The 18,954-nt window shown below is 45.5% G+C and overlaps 1 protein-coding gene across 4 annotated transcripts; it reads right to left on the bottom strand.

Annotated features, from left to right (window-relative positions):
- Positions 1–132: 132 nt before the first annotated feature.
- LOC135247440 (CREB3 regulatory factor-like) lies at positions 133–15,342 on the bottom strand. Of its 4 annotated transcripts, none has more exons than XM_064320895.1 (9): positions 14,623–15,342; positions 12,424–12,555; positions 11,988–12,104; positions 11,203–11,776; positions 8,385–8,597; positions 7,263–7,452; positions 6,343–6,416; positions 4,581–4,703; positions 133–4,300 (listed from the first exon to the last, which is right to left on the bottom strand). In XM_064320895.1, the coding sequence occupies exons 2-9, from the start codon at positions 12,430–12,432 to the stop codon at positions 4,194–4,196; spliced, it is 1,407 nt and encodes a 468-aa protein (XP_064176965.1). In that variant the 5' UTR covers positions 12,433–12,555; positions 14,623–15,342; the 3' UTR covers positions 133–4,193. The 4 variants fall into 4 exon arrangements, with proteins under 4 accessions (XP_064176965.1, XP_064176966.1, XP_064176964.1 ...); XM_064320896.1 differs by having other exon boundaries at positions 14,951–15,342; XM_064320894.1 differs by having other exon boundaries at positions 14,685–15,341.
- Between the last annotated feature and the right edge of the window lie 3,612 nt (positions 15,343–18,954).

Raw genomic sequence — 18,954 nt, 5'->3', positions numbered from 1 at the left:
CCAGACTTAAGAGGGTACCTCCACACCAAAAGACTAATCCATTGCAAAGAGGGCAGAAACCCTTACTATAACAACCCACTCAGTCAGGCAAATTATGGCAATTTTTCACTGCAAATAAACTGCAAAAAGGAAGCATTTTAAAAAATATACTTTATTAATACAACAGCTGCTTATAAATATTAAAATATACATTATACAAGAATACAGTACACTCACAGGAAACAAAATATTAGGGTTCTATTTTTACGGCACTTTTTTTTTTTTTTTTTTGTACTTTTCATGGTTAACGTTACTGTGAAAATGTGGGTACATACAAGTGTTAATGACTTTTTGCCAGACCAAAGCATGACACGGCTCCACCACTGGGTTATATGAGACAGACAGGCTACAGACTCCTGCAGGGATCACTGTACAACACAAAAGAAGCGTTCTGGAATGACTCTTTGTAGTCTGGTGGGGATTTCTCTTTCTGCAGGTTTTTCTCATTCCCACTTTTCTCCCTTTTTATTTTGAACCATTTCCTTAAGTTGTAAAATATCCTCCTCAGAAATGCGATCCTCAAATATAATTCTTTTTTTTCTAGCTGAGATAAGTGTGTGAATTTGGGACCACAGCCCCAAAACATCTGAAATGTAACTACGAAAAAAAAAACAAAAAAAAAACCGAAATGCTTATTTGGGGCAGGGCAATATCCATCTGTGCAGAGGGGGAGCGCAGTGGACAGGCACATGTACACAAGTGATCATTCATACGCGGAGCAGCTGCTGAACAGGCAGAGTGCTTCCAACGTTTCAAGGGGGCGGGCTGTGTTTTCTGAATGCAGCACGTACGAAAACAGGAAATTTACGTTTCCAGCCTCGTTTTTAATGGCGTAGTTTTTTTTTTTTTTTTTTACACAGCTCCCAGGACGGATCTCACTCGTGTGTTTTTCTCGACCTCTATTACGGCAGGGCCGCAGTTAACTAAATAAAAAAATAAAAAAAATAAAAAAACTGAAACGCGCACGTTGCAGTGTGCTGTGAAATATTTCTCCGAGATGTTTTCACCTTTCCGCGCTCTGTCCCTCGAGTAAATAGAACGCAAGGCGAGGGTATTTTAAGCGTCTGTGTTGGAAGAAAGGAATGTAAACACGAGGTTTATGTTACGCTCGGCAATGGCAGCAGGAGCGGCTCCCCCTGTACATTAACCCTGTAAATACCCAGGCAGTTACAAGCAAAGCGCTGTGGAGTCATTCGGTATAAAAACTAGTCATTCGGTGTAACAATTCAGCACTTAGTTGTGAGGGTTGGTGCGAGTCTCACACCTGCACCCCCTCCCCCGCCACTCCCTTTCACGTTTTCCTCGATAGCGATGAAACGCGCCATATAAACGCAATTCACCATCATCATCGTCGTCGTCGACGCTTTGGCAGCATTGAAAATACACGATTTGCAAACATTTTAAGAAGTCGCAATGTTTAGTGCATTTGCTTGCAAATCATATAACTTCCATGGCATCGGGTCACAAAAGAATGAATACATTTTGTCTGGGTAAATGGAAATTACCCAAGTGACCGTTTCGCCCCAACAGTTTAGACATTATAGCATTTAGATTTAAATCAGAACACACGTTTGACAGGCAATTGTGCATGATATCAAATGAAGTACAAAATTTCAGCATTTTGGGCAGCATTTTTTTTTTGGACATCATGGTCTAGTGCACCAGCAGAAGAATCTAACATTTTAACGCATTTTCTTTTGTTATTATTTTCCTTGGGACAGCGGTCTTTGGTATCACATTTTTCCATCACAAATTCAGTTTTTTTTTTAGTCTGGTTTAATCCAGAGAACACACTTAACAATATTGCTCGTCGATGAAGTGGCAATGTGTACCAGTAAGAAGCTCCGTTATTTTTCCTTTACTTTTCAGTTCCATTGACACTGGAATATGCTTAATTTCCCCCACAGCCGGTATGCTGTTACTCCAGACGCGTTGGTTCCCCCCCTCCCCACCAACAATCCAGCTGCTAGGCAAAAAGCCGCCGCCTCTGGCATGATCGAATCACATCCGTCGGCATGGCTTTAAACTCCAGGCACTTCAGAAAGGCATCGTGGAGAGAGCGCCATGACAACACGCCGGCCTGCGACGGTGGAAAAAATACCGCGCGCTCGCGACATTAACAGATTATCGAGACAGGGGTCCGTGACCCTGTTTGTGTCCGATGTCTTTGTAGCTACAGTATTTCCTCATTACAATCTCAGCCCCCTCCCCCGTTTCTTGTACTCTCTGTGAACAAATATCCAGACCGCCAGCGTAACACTGTCCTTACTTTATCAACAGATTTTGCTCTTGGTTCCCTAAAGTCAGAGGCCGAGACCAAGGTCAACTATGGTTATCTTTTTTAAGTCCAAAAACCTTGATCAGTAACCTCAGCACCAATGCCCAGATTTGAGTGCAGTGCACTTTGTCTTCATTTACAAAACAGATTCAGTAAAAGCTTGTAGCACTTTTTCTGAATCCACACACATCATCATCGATGCGGTCAGGTTGTGCAATCAAGGAGTCAAAAGACGCAGGTGCAATAGTTCAAATTTGAAAATTGAAGTGCGTTGCGGTTAGACTAAATCTGGGCCTAATGCTCTTTGGTGTCTTGAGGGCAAGATCAAATGCCTAGGAGGGGTATCCAAAAGGCGGGGCAGCACAAAACATTTCACAGAGTGCATACTGGGAGGTGAAGTCCAGGGCTGTGTCCGAATCAGCCTCCTAACTACTGTGTCCTCAAAGTATTTACTGTCTACTGCATATGGTTTAGTACGCAATGGGCAATATGAAAAAATGATCCTCCATACTTTCCAACTGCACTTTGGAAATGTCCTAAGACGTTCCACCCTCGTACAGCCATACTCGTGTCATCGCTGATGTCACTTAAGGAGAACGTCAGTGGAGCTGCGCGTCATATTTAGGAGACAAAAATGGTTGTTTATTTTCTGAAAACTATGCTCCCTAATATACTCAGCGAAACCACAAAAATGAGTATATCATCCCAGGATTTTAAGTACACTACATTGAGAGTTTTGCCACCTTACAACCCTCTCATGCAGTGTACTCAACAAGTACACTCAATAGCAGGCTATTGCGCTGATTCGGACACGGCCCAGAGCTTGGGATTTTGAAGTGCATTTGACTCCACCTCCCAGCAGCCCCTTCTACAAAACGTTCCGCGGTGCTTCACCAATAGAATACTGCGGACCCAGCCTCTTCCTCTCGGCGTCTGATCTGCGCTAGCGTGGGCCGTCGAGCCCTCAGCCAACCGCCGGGCCTTCTTCAGAACGGCACAGAGAGACCTCTTCACATTTTCGACATTCCAGTACGAGTACTCTTTTTCGAGTTCACATTAGTTCACCACAGTTTTAACAGAAAGGCATACAATAGGCATGGAAAACATATCCCTTGGCCGACGAAGGGCCGATATCGGCGATGTGCAGCGCCCCTCTGCTCCTATCCATAACGCAGGGGCATGACCCATTGGTACCCCCCCCCCCCCCAATTAAAAAAAAACGAACTGAATGCGATCAAATACGCCAGCGTGCGCGCGCTAGCGTATTTCGCAGCTCTCCAACGCGAGCGTGCAGACAAAGTGCTTCTTTGTGCCCTCTTGACAGAAGCACCGATTTAAAAAAAAAAAAAAAATGTTCCAGTCCCAGCGATTCCCCTCTCCCCGGCTGCTCAATTTCCTGCTGCTGCACATCCTCCATATCAAACCCCTTCCATCTCAGCCAACAGCTACAACGAGCAGTGCAGTGTCTATTTTTAGGCACAATAGGATAAAAATACTCAGTATCGGGAGAGATAAATCTGGCACACACACACACACGCACGCACGCGCACACACGCGCACCCCGCGCGGACACGGGCAATGGCGCGCTCGCTCACACGCGACACACACTAACGCACACAGAGACTGTAGCAGCTAGCTTGCAGTGAGCACCCTCAGAAGATTACCTACTGCTACTGAAGTTTAGGGGAAAACACAATTCAGAGGGGGGTGGGGGGAAATACTAAAAATATTTCTATCAGACAGTGTCTCTAACCCCCTCCCCTCCCTCCCATGTGAGAGTGGACAAGAGGAGGTGAGAAGTTGGAGTGAGAGGGAAAGGAAGAGTGGATGGATGGATGGATGGATAGATAGATGGAGGAAGAAGAGGCAGGCAGGGTCACACCGACTGCCCCTGTTCCTGGGGTCCCTTTTGCCCCTGGCCAGCAGCACTGCACTCCAAAATTCTCTCCACGAAGTCCTTGGTCCGTCCAGCCACCAGCGGACCTGCTCAGTCAGGAGACAGTAACGACAGAATCTTCAGTCACAGTAGCCAAGTCTGTTTTTTCACACCTTTCTAAACATCGACTGTTCATTCAGCTTACGAATTGGAAACAGGAGAGAAGGGCAAAACAACACAAACATTTGGAGAATGAACAACAAAAATCGACCCAAAGGTTGCGGGAGCCGGTCGGAGGTTTTTCGATGATCGGCTGCGTATTAGAAGGTGTAAAAGCTAGCCGTGATCTGCCGTATGCGCAGGGCAGTTGCAGATGGCGGTGCTTACCGGCAGACTCCTTCAGCAGGCTCTCCAGCTTCTCGGTCATCCCCTGCTCGCTGTCCACCTCGCCGCTCTCCACTCTTTGCCGTATCATGTCCTTGATACGCAACAGCGCCCCCAGCAGGTTGTCTGCAAGCACAAACGCAGCTGATGGGCCCGCCTTGTACTTTCCCACTAACTGTGCTGTTGCCCCACCCTACTGCAGTGAGAGAGGCTATAATACATAAAGAAAAATTGATTTATTTACTTTGAGTTTTTCATCTGCTATTTTTAATAAAATGCCCAGTCACATCACAAGTGCACATCCACACTGAGCCTGTTTCCTCTCAACAGACACCATTACGGTGTACCCCGCGGCCATATCTGAGTGCACCTGGTCTGTGCATTGTGGGTTCTGGAGTTCTTTAAAAATGGTAATTCGTATTTCCTATGACTTCCAGGAGGTATACTTAACCCTTTGCGAAGGGTCAGAGGTCAACTGCCCCTTACTCTACTCCTACTTACATGTCTGTGCACAAAAAAACTACTACTTTTTTGTAGCTGAGTTGAAAACCACTACTTTGTTTTGGAATTTTTTAGCACCATGTAAAACATTCAGTGTATTTTTCACAGGCGGCAATTAAACTGCAAGTGAACCGCCATTGAAGCACTGTTCTTGCATAATCTGTAAGACTGCAATTACTTTAAAACGGGTAATTTGAGGAAATCGAGGGTTTAATGTTGGGCAGTTAGCTACAGTAGCTAGCCACATAACGACAGAGCTTTTTAAACGAAAAGCATTTATTGTTCAGTTCTTTGCCCACAATGCAAGGAATGCTCATTGTAGTGTAGTTTTTTTTGAGATGAATGAATTTCTTTCTAAGGTGTATGAATATGTACCAACTCCTCCTTCCGCAAAAAAAAAAAAAACTTTAAAAACTGCGCCTGCTTCTATTGGAGGCACCTTCAGCCACTTCTAGTGACATACTGGAAAGCGAGCAGGCGAGGCCTGCTGCTGGCGGCGCCTCAGGCGAGGTTACTCGAGGTGAGGGAAGAGCAATAAAAAATCTAAACTAAGCACAGGTCACGGTCACGGTCGCGCGAGTCCGAGAGTTACAATCAGCGGGAATTTCTGCCCGCCGCACAAGCCGGTCACTAAAGGTTACCCCCGCTACCTCGCCGCCCGTCAGCGACGAGCGCTCGCTCAGTCTTCAGTGCCAACAAAAAGACCGCGCCTTTCACGCTCGGGGGAGGGCCCGGGGGCCGGTGGGCCTCTTTAAACGAGAAGTTGCGCTCTGCTGCATGTCTCTAGAGACATATAAAACCATGACTGGTTTTGCATGACATTCGAGGTGGGCGGGGGAGGGGGGGGGGGGGGGGGGGGGGGGGGGGCTGTGTTACATGGTAAACATCTGACGCGCTCGGAGAAGCTGGGAGCAGAAATGAGCGCGCTCCAACCGCCGCTCCTCCCACAAACCCGCCCGCTTCCCACCACCCCCCCCCCGTTCTATAGTAGCATGCGAAGCCGACGTGGTGTCAGGTTCGCGCTGTGTGGAATTCCGGGGGGGGGGGGTGGGGGGGGGGGGGGCCTCTTCCACACGCAGTTTCCTGACACACAAATCCCCGCTGCTCCGGGCTTGGCGCGGCTCCAGGCTGGAGGTCAGCCGCGGGGAAGGGGGGCAGGGCTCCGGCGAGCGGCAGAGGGCGTGCGGGGACGCACACGCGGGGACGCACGCGCGCGTGCGCGTGGCGGTTCTGGGAACTGCGCGAGTCCTTAAAAGACCCTTACCGTACTCCTGGTTCAGCCCCCACAGCTTGATCTTGTTGGCTTCGTGCTGCGCTTTCTTCTTAAGGCGACAGGCCCTGGGAAACGCAGAGCGAGAACACGCTGAAGGCGGGCCAACGGTCAGCACGCGCAGCTGTCAATCAAATAATCCCGCCAGATCCCTGGATTTCATTGGATGCACCGCGTTTTAAGGCTGACCTGGGTAAAAGTTCATTCAGTGTTTCTGCACTGAACCTATGGAGCAAACTTCAAGAATCTCTCAAGCTGACTTCCCTGGTTTGTCTTGATCATTTTAAAAACCCTAGTTGTTAATTTACTAGAGATGGAATCCACTTGTACCTGCCTAAGCCAGTGCCAGTGTGTTCTAGGCCTAATTTTCCCAACTGTCCTGCCATGGATACACACCTACTCGTGTTTTTTTTTATAAGTGTCTCCATTGTTTATAACTCATTCTATTCACTTTCACTTTACATGTACTGTGTATGTAATGCTGTCAATGCTGTGTGATCACAGGCCCCCCCCCCACCCCAAAAAAAGAGATCTTGGTCTCAGTGGGGCCCCCTGCTTAAATAAAGGATAAATAAATTTAAAAAATGTTGTGATTATGTAACCAATACAGTGATGTCAGAGAAGTGCACGCGCTAAGGACTGATAAGCTGAAACAGTCACAGAGAGCGAGCAGCGCTAGGCACCGGATCTCTCGGGACGTTCTGTCAAGTTGCTTTCGGTACAGATTGTTACCCAGGACACAGTGGCCCAGCGCGAGATTGAGAACGGCCTGATTTACTGGAGGTGCCAGGAATCTGAAATGAACGAATCTCTCTCCCTCGCTCTGTCGCTTTCTCTATCAGTTTCTCCCCCTCTCACTCTCCCCTCTCTCCCCTCTCTCTCGCTCTCTCTCTGTGTCCTCTGTACTTTCCCACCTGGAGGCCAGTTTGTTCTTCTCCTTTCGGGACCGGGCCCGGGCCACCACGGGCAGGTCGTTGACGTGCCTCATCCCGTCGATGGCGGCGTTGAGCTTGGTCAGCTGCTCGCCGATGTTGCGCAGCTTCTGCGGGTTCGGCGTCAGGTCGCTGGCGTCCGTTTTCCGGGCCTTGCGCCGACCCTTCTTGCCTGGGGTGGGGGGGGGGGGGGGGATACGGTAAGTACAAGCGGCGCCCAGAAAGGCTATGGGTCCGTAGGCTATCGGTTTGTAAAGGACTGGACTTTCAGACACAGAGTTACCTTTGGCTGTAATGCCACATGCAAAGCCTACTGGGGGACGGGCGTAGTTTACGCATTGCATTTCCTGGTGCTGGGATGTGCCCGTGCCGCATAACTGACCGCTGTGTCATCGGGGGAGGGGAGGTTGCGCTTCGACTGAGATTTCCCAGCCTCGTCGGTCGAACGGGCACCTGCCAGCTATGCGAGGACACAGTATAACCTGCAGCTGGCTGCACATGCATCAGAGCGTGTGTGTGCGTGTGTGTGTGTGTGTGTGCGTGTGTGCGTGGTCTCTGCCCTACTGCACTGACACAGGATGTTGCAGCATTGTGACAGTGCCACAAATACTACAAGGCAACACAAATTGGGAGAGAAGTAAAAATACTTTTCGTTTTTTTTCTTTTTTAAAAGCCAATACCTAAAATATTTGGTAAATAACAAATCCTCCCAATGCACCGTTACATTTGTGAAAGGACGCACACCTTACTTCTGAAGTACTTTTTTCAGGTGAAATCTTTGCTAAACATGAGGATTTCTATTGAACTTCATAAAGGAGTGTGGGGTGGGTGGGGCTAATGGATGGACTCTGAGAGTGACATCACCCTCAGGACGTAGGCCTTGGAGGCCGTGGATAAGACCATATAACCAGGCTTGCTGGTTTTAATCCAGACAGGGACACAGCTGCTGCACCCTTGATGGAGGACTTCACGTTTTGTGCGTTTCGGCCTAATAAAAGCTGAAGCTCTGTGAGCCGCGTGCGCCCTCGTCCTCTGGGCTCAACGGCGACGCAGCGCAGCGCTGCGCGGGCGTGCGTACAGACGGCTCGCCGCTGCCGGACTCACCCTCCCTCCTGTACAAGCTGCTCGGCAGAGTGCTGGAGCTCCAGGACAGCGGCCACCTGAAGCCCCCCTTCTTCGGCCCCGCCTCCTGGCCGTGACCGTGGCCGTGGCCGTGGTTGTATTCCCAGAAGCACCGGCGCTTCTGGGGCCTCCTGCAGGGCTCGGCTTGGCTGACGGGCTCCGGCTCGGGCTCCGGCTCGGGTTCGGGCTCGGGCTCTAGGGGATGAAGCATTCCAGGGTCGGCATTCAGTCAAAATTTACCAACCTTGTTACTGACCTTCACCAACCGACCTTCAACCTCTTAATGAAAAGAACTCAAAAGAGCGCATTGAATATAATCAGGTGGAGCTGGTTATAACCACAAGGGCATGAGAACGGTCTGAACTGGGAAAATCATACTACGGTGGAACCTGCTGGTAAGCAATCAAATGTATTGACGAAATACCGTGAGACAGAATCATTCCTATTCAAACGCTGTTTCAGTGCTTCACAAGTAATAAGGCAGAGTGAAAACATTAAGTATTCACAGCATACACAACGTAGTAATGCCAGTGATACATTAATGATCCTTTTCCATTCAGCACAATAAATCAGCTTTCAAATAAAGCATTTTTGTAGGAAATCTGTATCCTCTTGCATAACCTACCCAGTCTTTCCGCCTCAAATGAAACGTCTTAAGTTACCACATAAAATAAGTGTTCTTCGGGAAAGGAGCAAAAAGAATGTTTTTTTCTGCCACGAGAAATGTCGCCCGATAAAATATTGTGACAGTCTGGAAATGAAAACACCCCGCCCCCCCCCCGCCCCCAGTCTACGCTCACAGAACTTCTCAGACTGGGATAAAACTGCAAAATCAGAGCCAGCAAATGAATATGAATTGGCAACACATTAAAAAGTGTGAAGGAATTGTTTAGCACCGGACAAATTCATCAAAGAGTAACGCTACTTTGCGATTGCTGCCATATTATTTAATGACGTGAGCGAAAAGATTAGTTCATGTTTCAAAAGTACATTTAGCTGCAGCGTATTTTTTGGAAAAATCTTCAGAATAATCTGAAAATCCAGCAATAAAACTTCCATTCTTAACTGAGGTTTAAATAATATGTGCCAGGTGTACGTTTTAGTTGATTTGACTCTGCCACTGGATGACTGCAACATTTCCATTTAACAAAATTCAGATGCAGCATCTGCTTGTAGGTCCTGTGCTAGAAATTCTCATTCCCTAAAAAAACCGATGTAAGATAGTTCTACTGCACAGAATGCAGCTACTCTTTTTGTAAGAATTATGTTCGACACAAGGCTGTCTCCATCAATATTCGCTAATACAACATGGCTGTAATTTATTGATACACCTTATTTACACAAATATGGTCATTCCATTCAATGAAATGCATATCCTGCTTGCAAGAGAAAAAAATATCTTCTATGGATTATCTTCTTGAGTGAGTTGCTGTACTGCAGTACACTAGGACAAATCATAGCCCAAACCCGTAGAGTGTGTGGGAAAAAGCACACAAACATTTTAGTTTGCTGGCCTGTATTAAGAGCACATCTGCTTTGCCCCTTTGTGATGGGCGGCAGGATTAAACTTCTGAGGACACTAATCTGCAACAGACACATTTACAGTGTCACCCGCTGTGGGCAACTGGAATCGGAGGGCGGGCGCAGGGCGCAAACGGGGCCTCTGCCATGATTGGCGGGGCGGGGTCCCTCGAATGGACCCGCAGCAAAGGACAATCCCAACTGCTTCAAACTTTCTATGGCCGATGTGCTCAAATGCAACGGTGAAAAAAAACGGCATACCGTACAAAGAAGGACCCCCCCCTGTTCTGGGGGGGGAGCCGAATCTCGACCAGGCCGTTGCCAAACCGTAGTTTGGGAGTCCCTCGGGGGATAATTAGATCTAGCCGTAGTGTCACCCAGGGAGGGAGGGTTTTTGGCAGCAGGGTGCCCCCCCCACCTCATTGTGCGACAGCGACTCTCCCAGGCTGCCGGACTCCTGCAGACTGCTAAGTGGCTGCGCGGGGCGACTGTGCTGCGCGCTCGGTCATCCTGTGCAATGGCCGCACAGTTTCAGTGTTAAAACGGGTTTTGGAGGACAGCCTACGTGTCCGCTAACTTACAGAGGGTGCTGCGGTGATGGGACAGGCTTGTCGTTGCGCTTCGGCGTTCAAGAATGAAGTTTATGTTTATGATTAATACGTTCCGGACCGACCTTTCTCCTGCTAGCAGATCAATGCTATTCACACAGTATCCAAACTGCTCTTCATGGTGCCTGTGTCACATTCACAGACAAAAATAACCTGTCAACGTAAAATATGTTCCTGTCATAGTAAACAAGCATTTCCTTGTCTTTACTGGGAGGGAAGCAGTTCTGCCAAAGGGAAGGTAACTCTATACGAAGGTCTAGCATGATTAGCTCAGGCCACTAGAAAGAAAACCGAAATGCTCGAGGCTTCTCTTGACAATGGCGGCTAACCACAAAGAGCGTCACAAAGCAGCTCTCACCGTCAAAAGCAGAGACGGCTTAAAGTATAAACCAGACAACAAAACACCACTTTTAACATCTTAAAATATAAAAAAACACACGCAAGAACCACGATAAAATAGAAAAGTTATTTGTAAAGAAAAGAAAACAAAAAAAATGCTCCTTGGATACCCAGAAAATGAAAACATTAATCTAATGTGCGCTTTTGGAAAAGGTCTGAAGCAAACCTTTTTAAGTCCCACAGATTACAATGCAAGCCAATAATGTACCGTGATTAAGCACTTGGGGGTGGGGGGGAGGGAGGGTGGGGGGGGGCCGATATAGATGACTCACCACACTCAGCTCCTGAGGAGGTGCTGTCCCCAGCCTCTTCGCCTTCCTCAGGGCCCTCCTCTTCCTCCTCCTCCTCCTCCTCGGTGTCGGGTGTCTCGCTGTCCGACCCCTGGCTGGAAGCGGAGTGCCGGTCGGCCTGGAGGGAGTAGTTGTGCTCCTCGCATCGGAGCTCCAGGCCGGAGCCCGGAGAGGCGGAACCGGCCTCCGGCGGCGTCTGGTAAACCTCCGCCACGACGGGGACCTCGGCGACCTCTCGGCACCGGACCTCTCCCTCCGCCGCCGCCGCCATCGACGGTGACTCCCGCCCAGCGGGCCCCGCATCTGACCCAGCGGGCATGGTCTCCGGCACGGTCAACTCCTCCCTGCTGCTCCACCGAGCCATCAGCATGCCCTCCGAGTTTGCCAGGTCCCCCTCCAAGTTCCCCTTGGAGTAGCGCGTGAGGTCGTCCAGAGCTGAGATGTCCCAGAACTCGTGGTGGAGGTCCTCGCTGAAGCCATCGTCCACCAGGTCGCTAAGCAGCTCGAAGGGACGTTTCCGAGGCAACGCCGGGGACCCCAGCATCAGGACCACACCCTGGTGGGCAGAAACAAGTGCAGAGAGGAAAAATCTGATTATTCCTGTAGCTAAAGTGATAACGACCATTATAAATAAAGACCAAAATATTCTCGTGTTAGTTAATGTTTCTACATCTCAAGCCGTTTGACTACATTCAGAAAGTCTGCATAAATTTATGAAGTCAATGAGGTGGGTGTCAAGAGTATTGGAGCAGGCCGCGCTCACGTACCTCGTCATACTCAGTGGCGCCCCCCTGTGGGGAGAAAGCTGACGGGTATGAGGACCAGAGGGATCGGTGGGTCCCGTAGGCCTCGCCGAACACAGGCTCCATCCCATTTAACCCCGGCTGGAGGGACAGGAACCACACGCCTCGTTACTAACGGCAGTCACGTTTACAGTAAGCTCTTAAACTAGGCACCAGGACTGTAAAAATAGTTGCCTAACAACCGAGTGGGGGAGGGGGAGCGGGGGTAGAGCAGATCACATACATTAAAATCAATGACTTCTAGCAAAATTGGTGCAGTTTAAATGATTTTTCAAAGTGTGTTTTCCGGTCTATTGCTACGTATACTGACCTTGCATCCCTGCAGAAAAATGCAAATAGAAACTGGTATGTCAGTAAATAGACACATGCAAATGGAATAACAACCAACTTAGCGTCCTACCTGAGGCATACCCAACACTGTGGTGCTCAGGGTTTTTCAGGCAGGCAGTGTGTTCAGCAGTCGCAGACCGAACACACCGACAAGCCGGGCTTCTGTTCTAGACCACTGATGGACCATCCGCACAGTAAAGGTCTGAAGGCAAGGGGTGACACAGCAAGTCAAATGATATGCTGTTTGTGGAATGAAAAATATAATCATTATAAATTAAAATAAAATAACAATTCCCTCACATTCTCTTTCACACATACAGAGAAATGCACAATGCCCTTGAAAAAGGTTTGAAAAAAGTATGAAAAGAAATACTGCACAAAATAAGTAATGCAGGTACAGAGCTACAATTTCATTCTTAAACGCGGCAAAACATTCTACTTCGATAGGGATTCAATGGAATCAACCAAACATTTCTGTAATTATACATTTACTTCCCAGAAAAAAGCACCACAAATACCCACAACTGATTTCAGGAATGTATGCCCCCTCCATTCACAAGGATAACACTGCTGAATTAGTTGGGAGGGAACCACACGTGAATTTGCTTAATTACTCTGTTGGCACAACACTAGCACCAACGGCGCAAAGCGTTTTCGTCCAATGCGAGGATGAGGACTAAGTACACTCATATTCTTTACCATTATTCCCACAAACCTGCGCTGTGGGTCTATCACTTCATATCCTGAAACATGATATTGTTTGCATGGTTACCAAGTTAAACAGCATACCTTTATGATCTTATTCATGTTTCTTTTTCTTTCTTTTTTTTGAACTGCCAGCAATTATGTATAAAACGTCATTACATGTAGGCTACAGCAGCAGGATTCCATCCCAGATAAAGAATATACTGGCTTCAAGTCACATTTCCTAACAGCTGCTCCTTAACACCCCCCATCTCTCTCTCTGTTTAGTTAATAAACTTGCAACTTTCACCAAATTACAAGTCCTGAGTCCTTAACCCCTGTCATAATACCGTGATATCTACAACATGTATTGATTTTTATCAGTACATGTAACAAAAAAGGCACGTCAGAATACCTAGTTCACAGACTATACGGTAGTGAGACGTGAGGACCATACGTGGTCCTTGTTTGAGTCAAACCATTGCATAATATATGCATTTCTGCATTCATATATTTTAATTAAATTGTAATATGCAATGTCTGGGCTGCTCCACTGGCCAACATGTGGAAAGGTGGAATTCCACACAGGAGTGGTGGACACAGGAGCGGTGGACACAGGAGCGGTGGCAAGAAAGAGAGCTTTGCGAAGTGGCAGAAATGATGCATCATTCTTTCCCTACAAGCCGAGATCTCTGCTAATAGCAACCAATGAGGGCCCGCACAGTACATAGGCTAAATGACCTAAGTAAAATATCATATAGCCCGTTTTATTTGTGTACAGCATTAAGCCAGTCAGTGTACAATACATGGACATGTCGGTGTTGCCAAATACGAACAGTGATGACCGAGCAGAAAATATGCACATGCCATTGTCTATTAAAGAAGACTGTAGTAGCCTAATAACATTTTAAAAACAGACATTTCATCCTCTCTAACCGATTTCAACCGTTTTTCTTGCCGATTATTTTTAGTTTACAAAATCAATTATAAACATTTACAAAATCACATCAGCGTTCATCGGTTATTCTGTCATAAAGCAAGTTTTAAAATGCTACAGATGATTTATTTTATAATCTCATCTAATAACGAATAAGATGCATACGTTTCCATTTCACAGCAGAGTAATTCGCTCGGTATGTCACAAAATGTAAAAATAACGTCTTAAACATTCAATAATCTGTTTATAAAGCTATACAGGCAAAGTAAATCACTCATATTATAAGTCTGTCCAAACCAAAGACCCTACTAGAGTCCTCGCAACTCTTAACACGACATGCAACCCTGCCTAAATATAAGTAACGATTAGCCATACCGCAAAACGACTTGCAAGATGTTCAGGCACTATAAACTGATAATCAAGTCGAAATCTTCAATAAAGCCCAAATCAAAGGGCTAGCTGACGTCTGCGGGACGCTTTCGGGCCCCAAAAAATCTATAAATCACCTCGCGGAAGCGAAAAATGTTACAATTTGGGGCGCAGCTGGGAACTCCATCGAATGCCTATTATTAATTGTTAGTTCTGTACCGCGGCCAGAATAAAAGACGGGCGGTGTAGCTACCTAGCTAAATAAAACGAAATACTCACCTCGTTCGGCCTCACTGACACATGGGTTTGCAGGGGGGAAAACAGGGTAAGAAGGAAGTTACCTCTTTTCCTCCTTGTCTTTCTCCACCTGAGTGCAATCCACACGGACCAGACAGTGACAGCTCACAGCGAAAGTTAAACGGGTTCGGGAAATTCTGCTGTGCCTTCGACATAAAACCCTCCTTCTCAAGTTATGCACGGTACTCCTATCGCTTCCTATAGTACTCCTACAATGGCTAAAACTGATACTAGTTATCGAAAAGGGCAACACTGTAGTGATGGCAACTTCACTAAATTAAATAAGTGGCTAAGCTATCTCGCTAGCTACCTTATTAGGTGTCGTCGGGCTCCCCTTGAGAGATTTCCCCAGGCAAGCACAAGGTTACACAAATGGAAAATGTCTGCCTTGGCTTGGCAGCTCCAAAAATGAATAATCACCCAAAACCGAGTCCAATAATATACCGTTAAAAATTACCGATACACAGCAAACAAATTATTTATCCCATATAAAGGAAGTTAGTTTTAAACAGCTGGTATTGAGCTGATCCATGGTAAATAAAAGGGAAATCAAGACAAAAAATATTATCCCATGCGAGGATACAACATAGTTTGGGGGAAATCCTGATTGCATAGATAATAGTTCAATTATTCCATACGTCATGCCTGCTGAGGGGAACCATTTTATTTTTCTAATTTCTACTCGCTCTTAAGAAATGCCCCCAAAAAGTGTGTAACCCCCTAACACCGGACATGGTGTCGCCCACATGACTCAGAATTAAAGGAAAAATACTTTCTTTTTCTGCGGAAAGATGGCACTTTCTTTTTCAACGTCCCCTGTAAGGGGTGTGTACAATTGCAGCGAGGGTACGGTTTACAATTTTTACAAATATTTTTAAGAACCCGAAGGGTACATTAGTGATGGTAAAAGCGAAACTGGTTTGTAGGGAGACCTCCTTATGTAAAATGGAAACTGTGTCAGCGGTAAACACTACATTGGTGAAAAGGGCATTTGAGGACGAAGCACTTAATTCCACTGAAAACGGATATGGCTGGGAACGAGCGAATCCAGCGTTAGCGGGCGGATTCATGTGACTCGACTAGGAGGGCAACATTTAGGAACTAGCCTCTCATTGTTATATTCAAATCGTGTGGCCTATGTTGTTGTGGAGATCGTTAACGTACAAGGGTTAGCATGCAATAATTTAGTTCTCCAGACCGATGTCGTAACACGACTCTTGTTACGGTAATATGCGAGTCAAAGCATGCTGTTAGTGAGCATATTATTTTCTTAGAAAGCACATCAAATGACAGTTATCTAGAAATACTTTTTTTAGACGCTTAAAAAAATGTAGGCCTAAATGAAGATGTCCTTGTGTAATAGCTGACCCCTCCTTACCAATAGTCTCGTTGTGGTGAAAATGAAACCCCCGGATCATAATTTGCTAATCATAGTAAATGAATTTATAGAAAATAGTTTATTATAAAATAGTCCTTTGTACTCTGAATAACCCAATGAAAATAATAGCGCGCTCTGTTGAGGAAAACGTATCTATTGCACTGATGCGTGCAGCATTCTCAAAGAAAACTGCTGAATCGGACCTGAATCTAGGGATGCGCGCTAAAAAAAAAATCCAACAATTCTTTGACTATTTAATTTGTATGTAAAATTAGTGCTTATCGTCAGTTATTTGTAAAAATAAAAATAAATAAAAAATAATGGGAACACAGTCAGGTTAATGTAAACTAGAGTTCCAAGTATGCTAACTTATACAGTATTATGTAGTAGGTTCATTCAAGCACTATACCAAGGAGTCATTTAAGCAAAGGCCTGTTATTTCACTGTTCTCAGGTGGAAACCGAAAATCTGTCGGATTCACATATTTCGTATATCATCACAAATTACAGATTTTCACAGTGGTCCTTTTAATCTTTGTTATCAGAGCAACCCCCACCCACGTATTATGTAGCCTATATACCTTTATGTATTTCAACTATTGTAATCCATTCCTGCTTCAAAATTGATCATTTTTCCAAGAGCACCGCTACTGTACCTCATGTTCCCATGTCTTTTAGAAACGAATTTATAACATGTTAAATAAGCTATTTGTAAACTATCACGCGGTGCGGAACTGTCACCATTTGAGCTGGACAATGCTGCATAACAAAATCCATATCAGTTTTCGAAACATGTTTCTGTTTGCATTTGGTAGCCTAGACTCTATGCTACTCATTGTTATAATGCATGCTAAAAACACGAAATGCAAACTCAGTCTGTTATTTTTAATGAGGAACATACCAAACAGGGAATACGCAGACCCACTGCACCTCATAACATTAACTGAAGCAAATGAAACGGTTCTGATTGGAACCTAGAAAATGAGGCCAATTATCAAACAATTTACAGGAATTCTTATGGATCCCAGTGTTTCGCATCGATGAAGGGATTCACAAGCAAGCTATAAGACACATGCCGTTAATATGACCACAAGCGAATCTGATTTAATTGATTTTTCTTGCATAATGGCCCCGATAGGACAGGTATGGATCCTTTCAAACCCTATGGTAAAGTCACCTATCCAGAACGACAGCAACCCTCCTCCTTAAGTCATGCTGTGCATAAAAGGCTGATGACCCTGAGGTGGTGTGCGCGCGCGCGTGCGTGCGCGGGCGCGCGAGTATGCGCGCATGTGTGATCGTGTTGTGTTACCAAAAGTTAAAAAAACAAAGAATTAAAAAACAATGTTAAATGTTTAACTGGTCTAAATGGCTACTAACTCGGTAATGACCTGAAGTGACCTTTGCATGATGACGTACAAACCTGTCGGTGGATACGGTTAACTGTTGGCTCCTTTACAGATCTGTTCCTATTGAAAATACTAATCTGCATGGACAGTCATGATTTAAACGAGCCATGGATGCTCTGAAATGAATGCAAGCCTCTCGACCCTATAATATTGGCTGGCCTCAGGGTAGGGCCTACAGTACAGCAACCCTTTCATTTTTATTCTTGGAGAATGATGAGCAGATGCTGATGTTGACCATGTCAACGTTTCTGACTCCTCTTAATTATTTCTTCTCAAGTCCTCATAATTATTTAGGGAAGATTGCAATTTATGTATTCCTCTTTTTGGCACCATTAGTGAAAATGTGGAAAAACGGCTATAAAAATGTATTTACAATAAACTATATTTTATGATCAAACACGGAAAAACTATACTTCTATTTTAATAGAATTTATTCTTTAAAAAGTAAGTTTTGTTTTCTTTTTACTGAGTAATACTATTATTCTGAGTATAATTAATTAAAATTATAAATAAACATGGAATGTAAACCCAAATATTATTGGCACCCCTTAAATAAAATCCTGGTTAACCTGTGATAAAATTCTACTTATTTCAGTTCATCTCAGTCTTAAGGAAAGGCCTTCCATCACTTCCCATTGAACTAGGATATAAAAAATCAGGTAACCCACATGGAGTTATCCATCACCATGGGGAAAGCCAAATAACTGTCAAAACAAATGAGACAGATGGTTGTTGACCAACAAAAATCTGATAATCAGCTCAAAGAATGCAAACATTGTTAATCACACGACTTAGCACTTTTGTGCTGATAATCAAAAAGGTTCAAACATCTGAAACAGTTACCAAATTGCCAGGAAGAGGATGCAAGTGCATGTTGTCCCCAAGCACAGTAAGGAGGATGATGAGGGAGGCAAAGAAGAACACAAGCACGACAGTTCAAGAACCACAGAACTTAGATGCATCCGTGTGTCAGCCAGAATGAAAATCTACAATAAAATGCCACCTCCATACCAACAGGCTTCGGAAGGTTTTCATGAAGAAAGCATTTACTGAGAGCAACTAAAAAATTCAAGTGTCTGTACAGGCAAATGATTGAATTGATGGAAATGGGATGCTATGGTTAGATGAACCAAAATGTAACTTTTTGTCCATGTCCACCACTGGTATGTTTGGTATCAAAAGAGGGATACATACAAGGAAAAGCACCTCATACTTTCTGTCAAATATGCAGGATGATCATTGATGCTTTGGGGTTGTTTTGCAGCCAGTCGTCCAGGGACACTTGTGTATAGCATAATAAATTCCACCAAGATCCAGGACATTTTAAACTAAAACTGGGTTTGCTCTTGCCAGGAGGCAGAGACTTGGCCATAGGTGGACCTTCCAACAAGAAAATGAACCCAAACATGCCTTAATGACAACACAGAAATTATTCTATGAAAATCAAAGTATTGTAATGGCCATCTTAGTCTCTGAATATAAACCCTTCTGCAAACCTGCTGTCTGAATTGAAGAGGGCAATCCTTAC

This window comes from Anguilla rostrata, chromosome 2 (assembly GCF_018555375.3).
Source record: "Anguilla rostrata isolate EN2019 chromosome 2, ASM1855537v3, whole genome shotgun sequence".
In the NCBI taxonomy this organism is placed as follows: domain Eukaryota; kingdom Metazoa; phylum Chordata; class Actinopteri; order Anguilliformes; family Anguillidae; genus Anguilla; species Anguilla rostrata.
The sequence above is the reverse complement of the archived record's forward strand: the minus strand, read 5'-3'. Positions and strand labels throughout refer to the sequence as shown.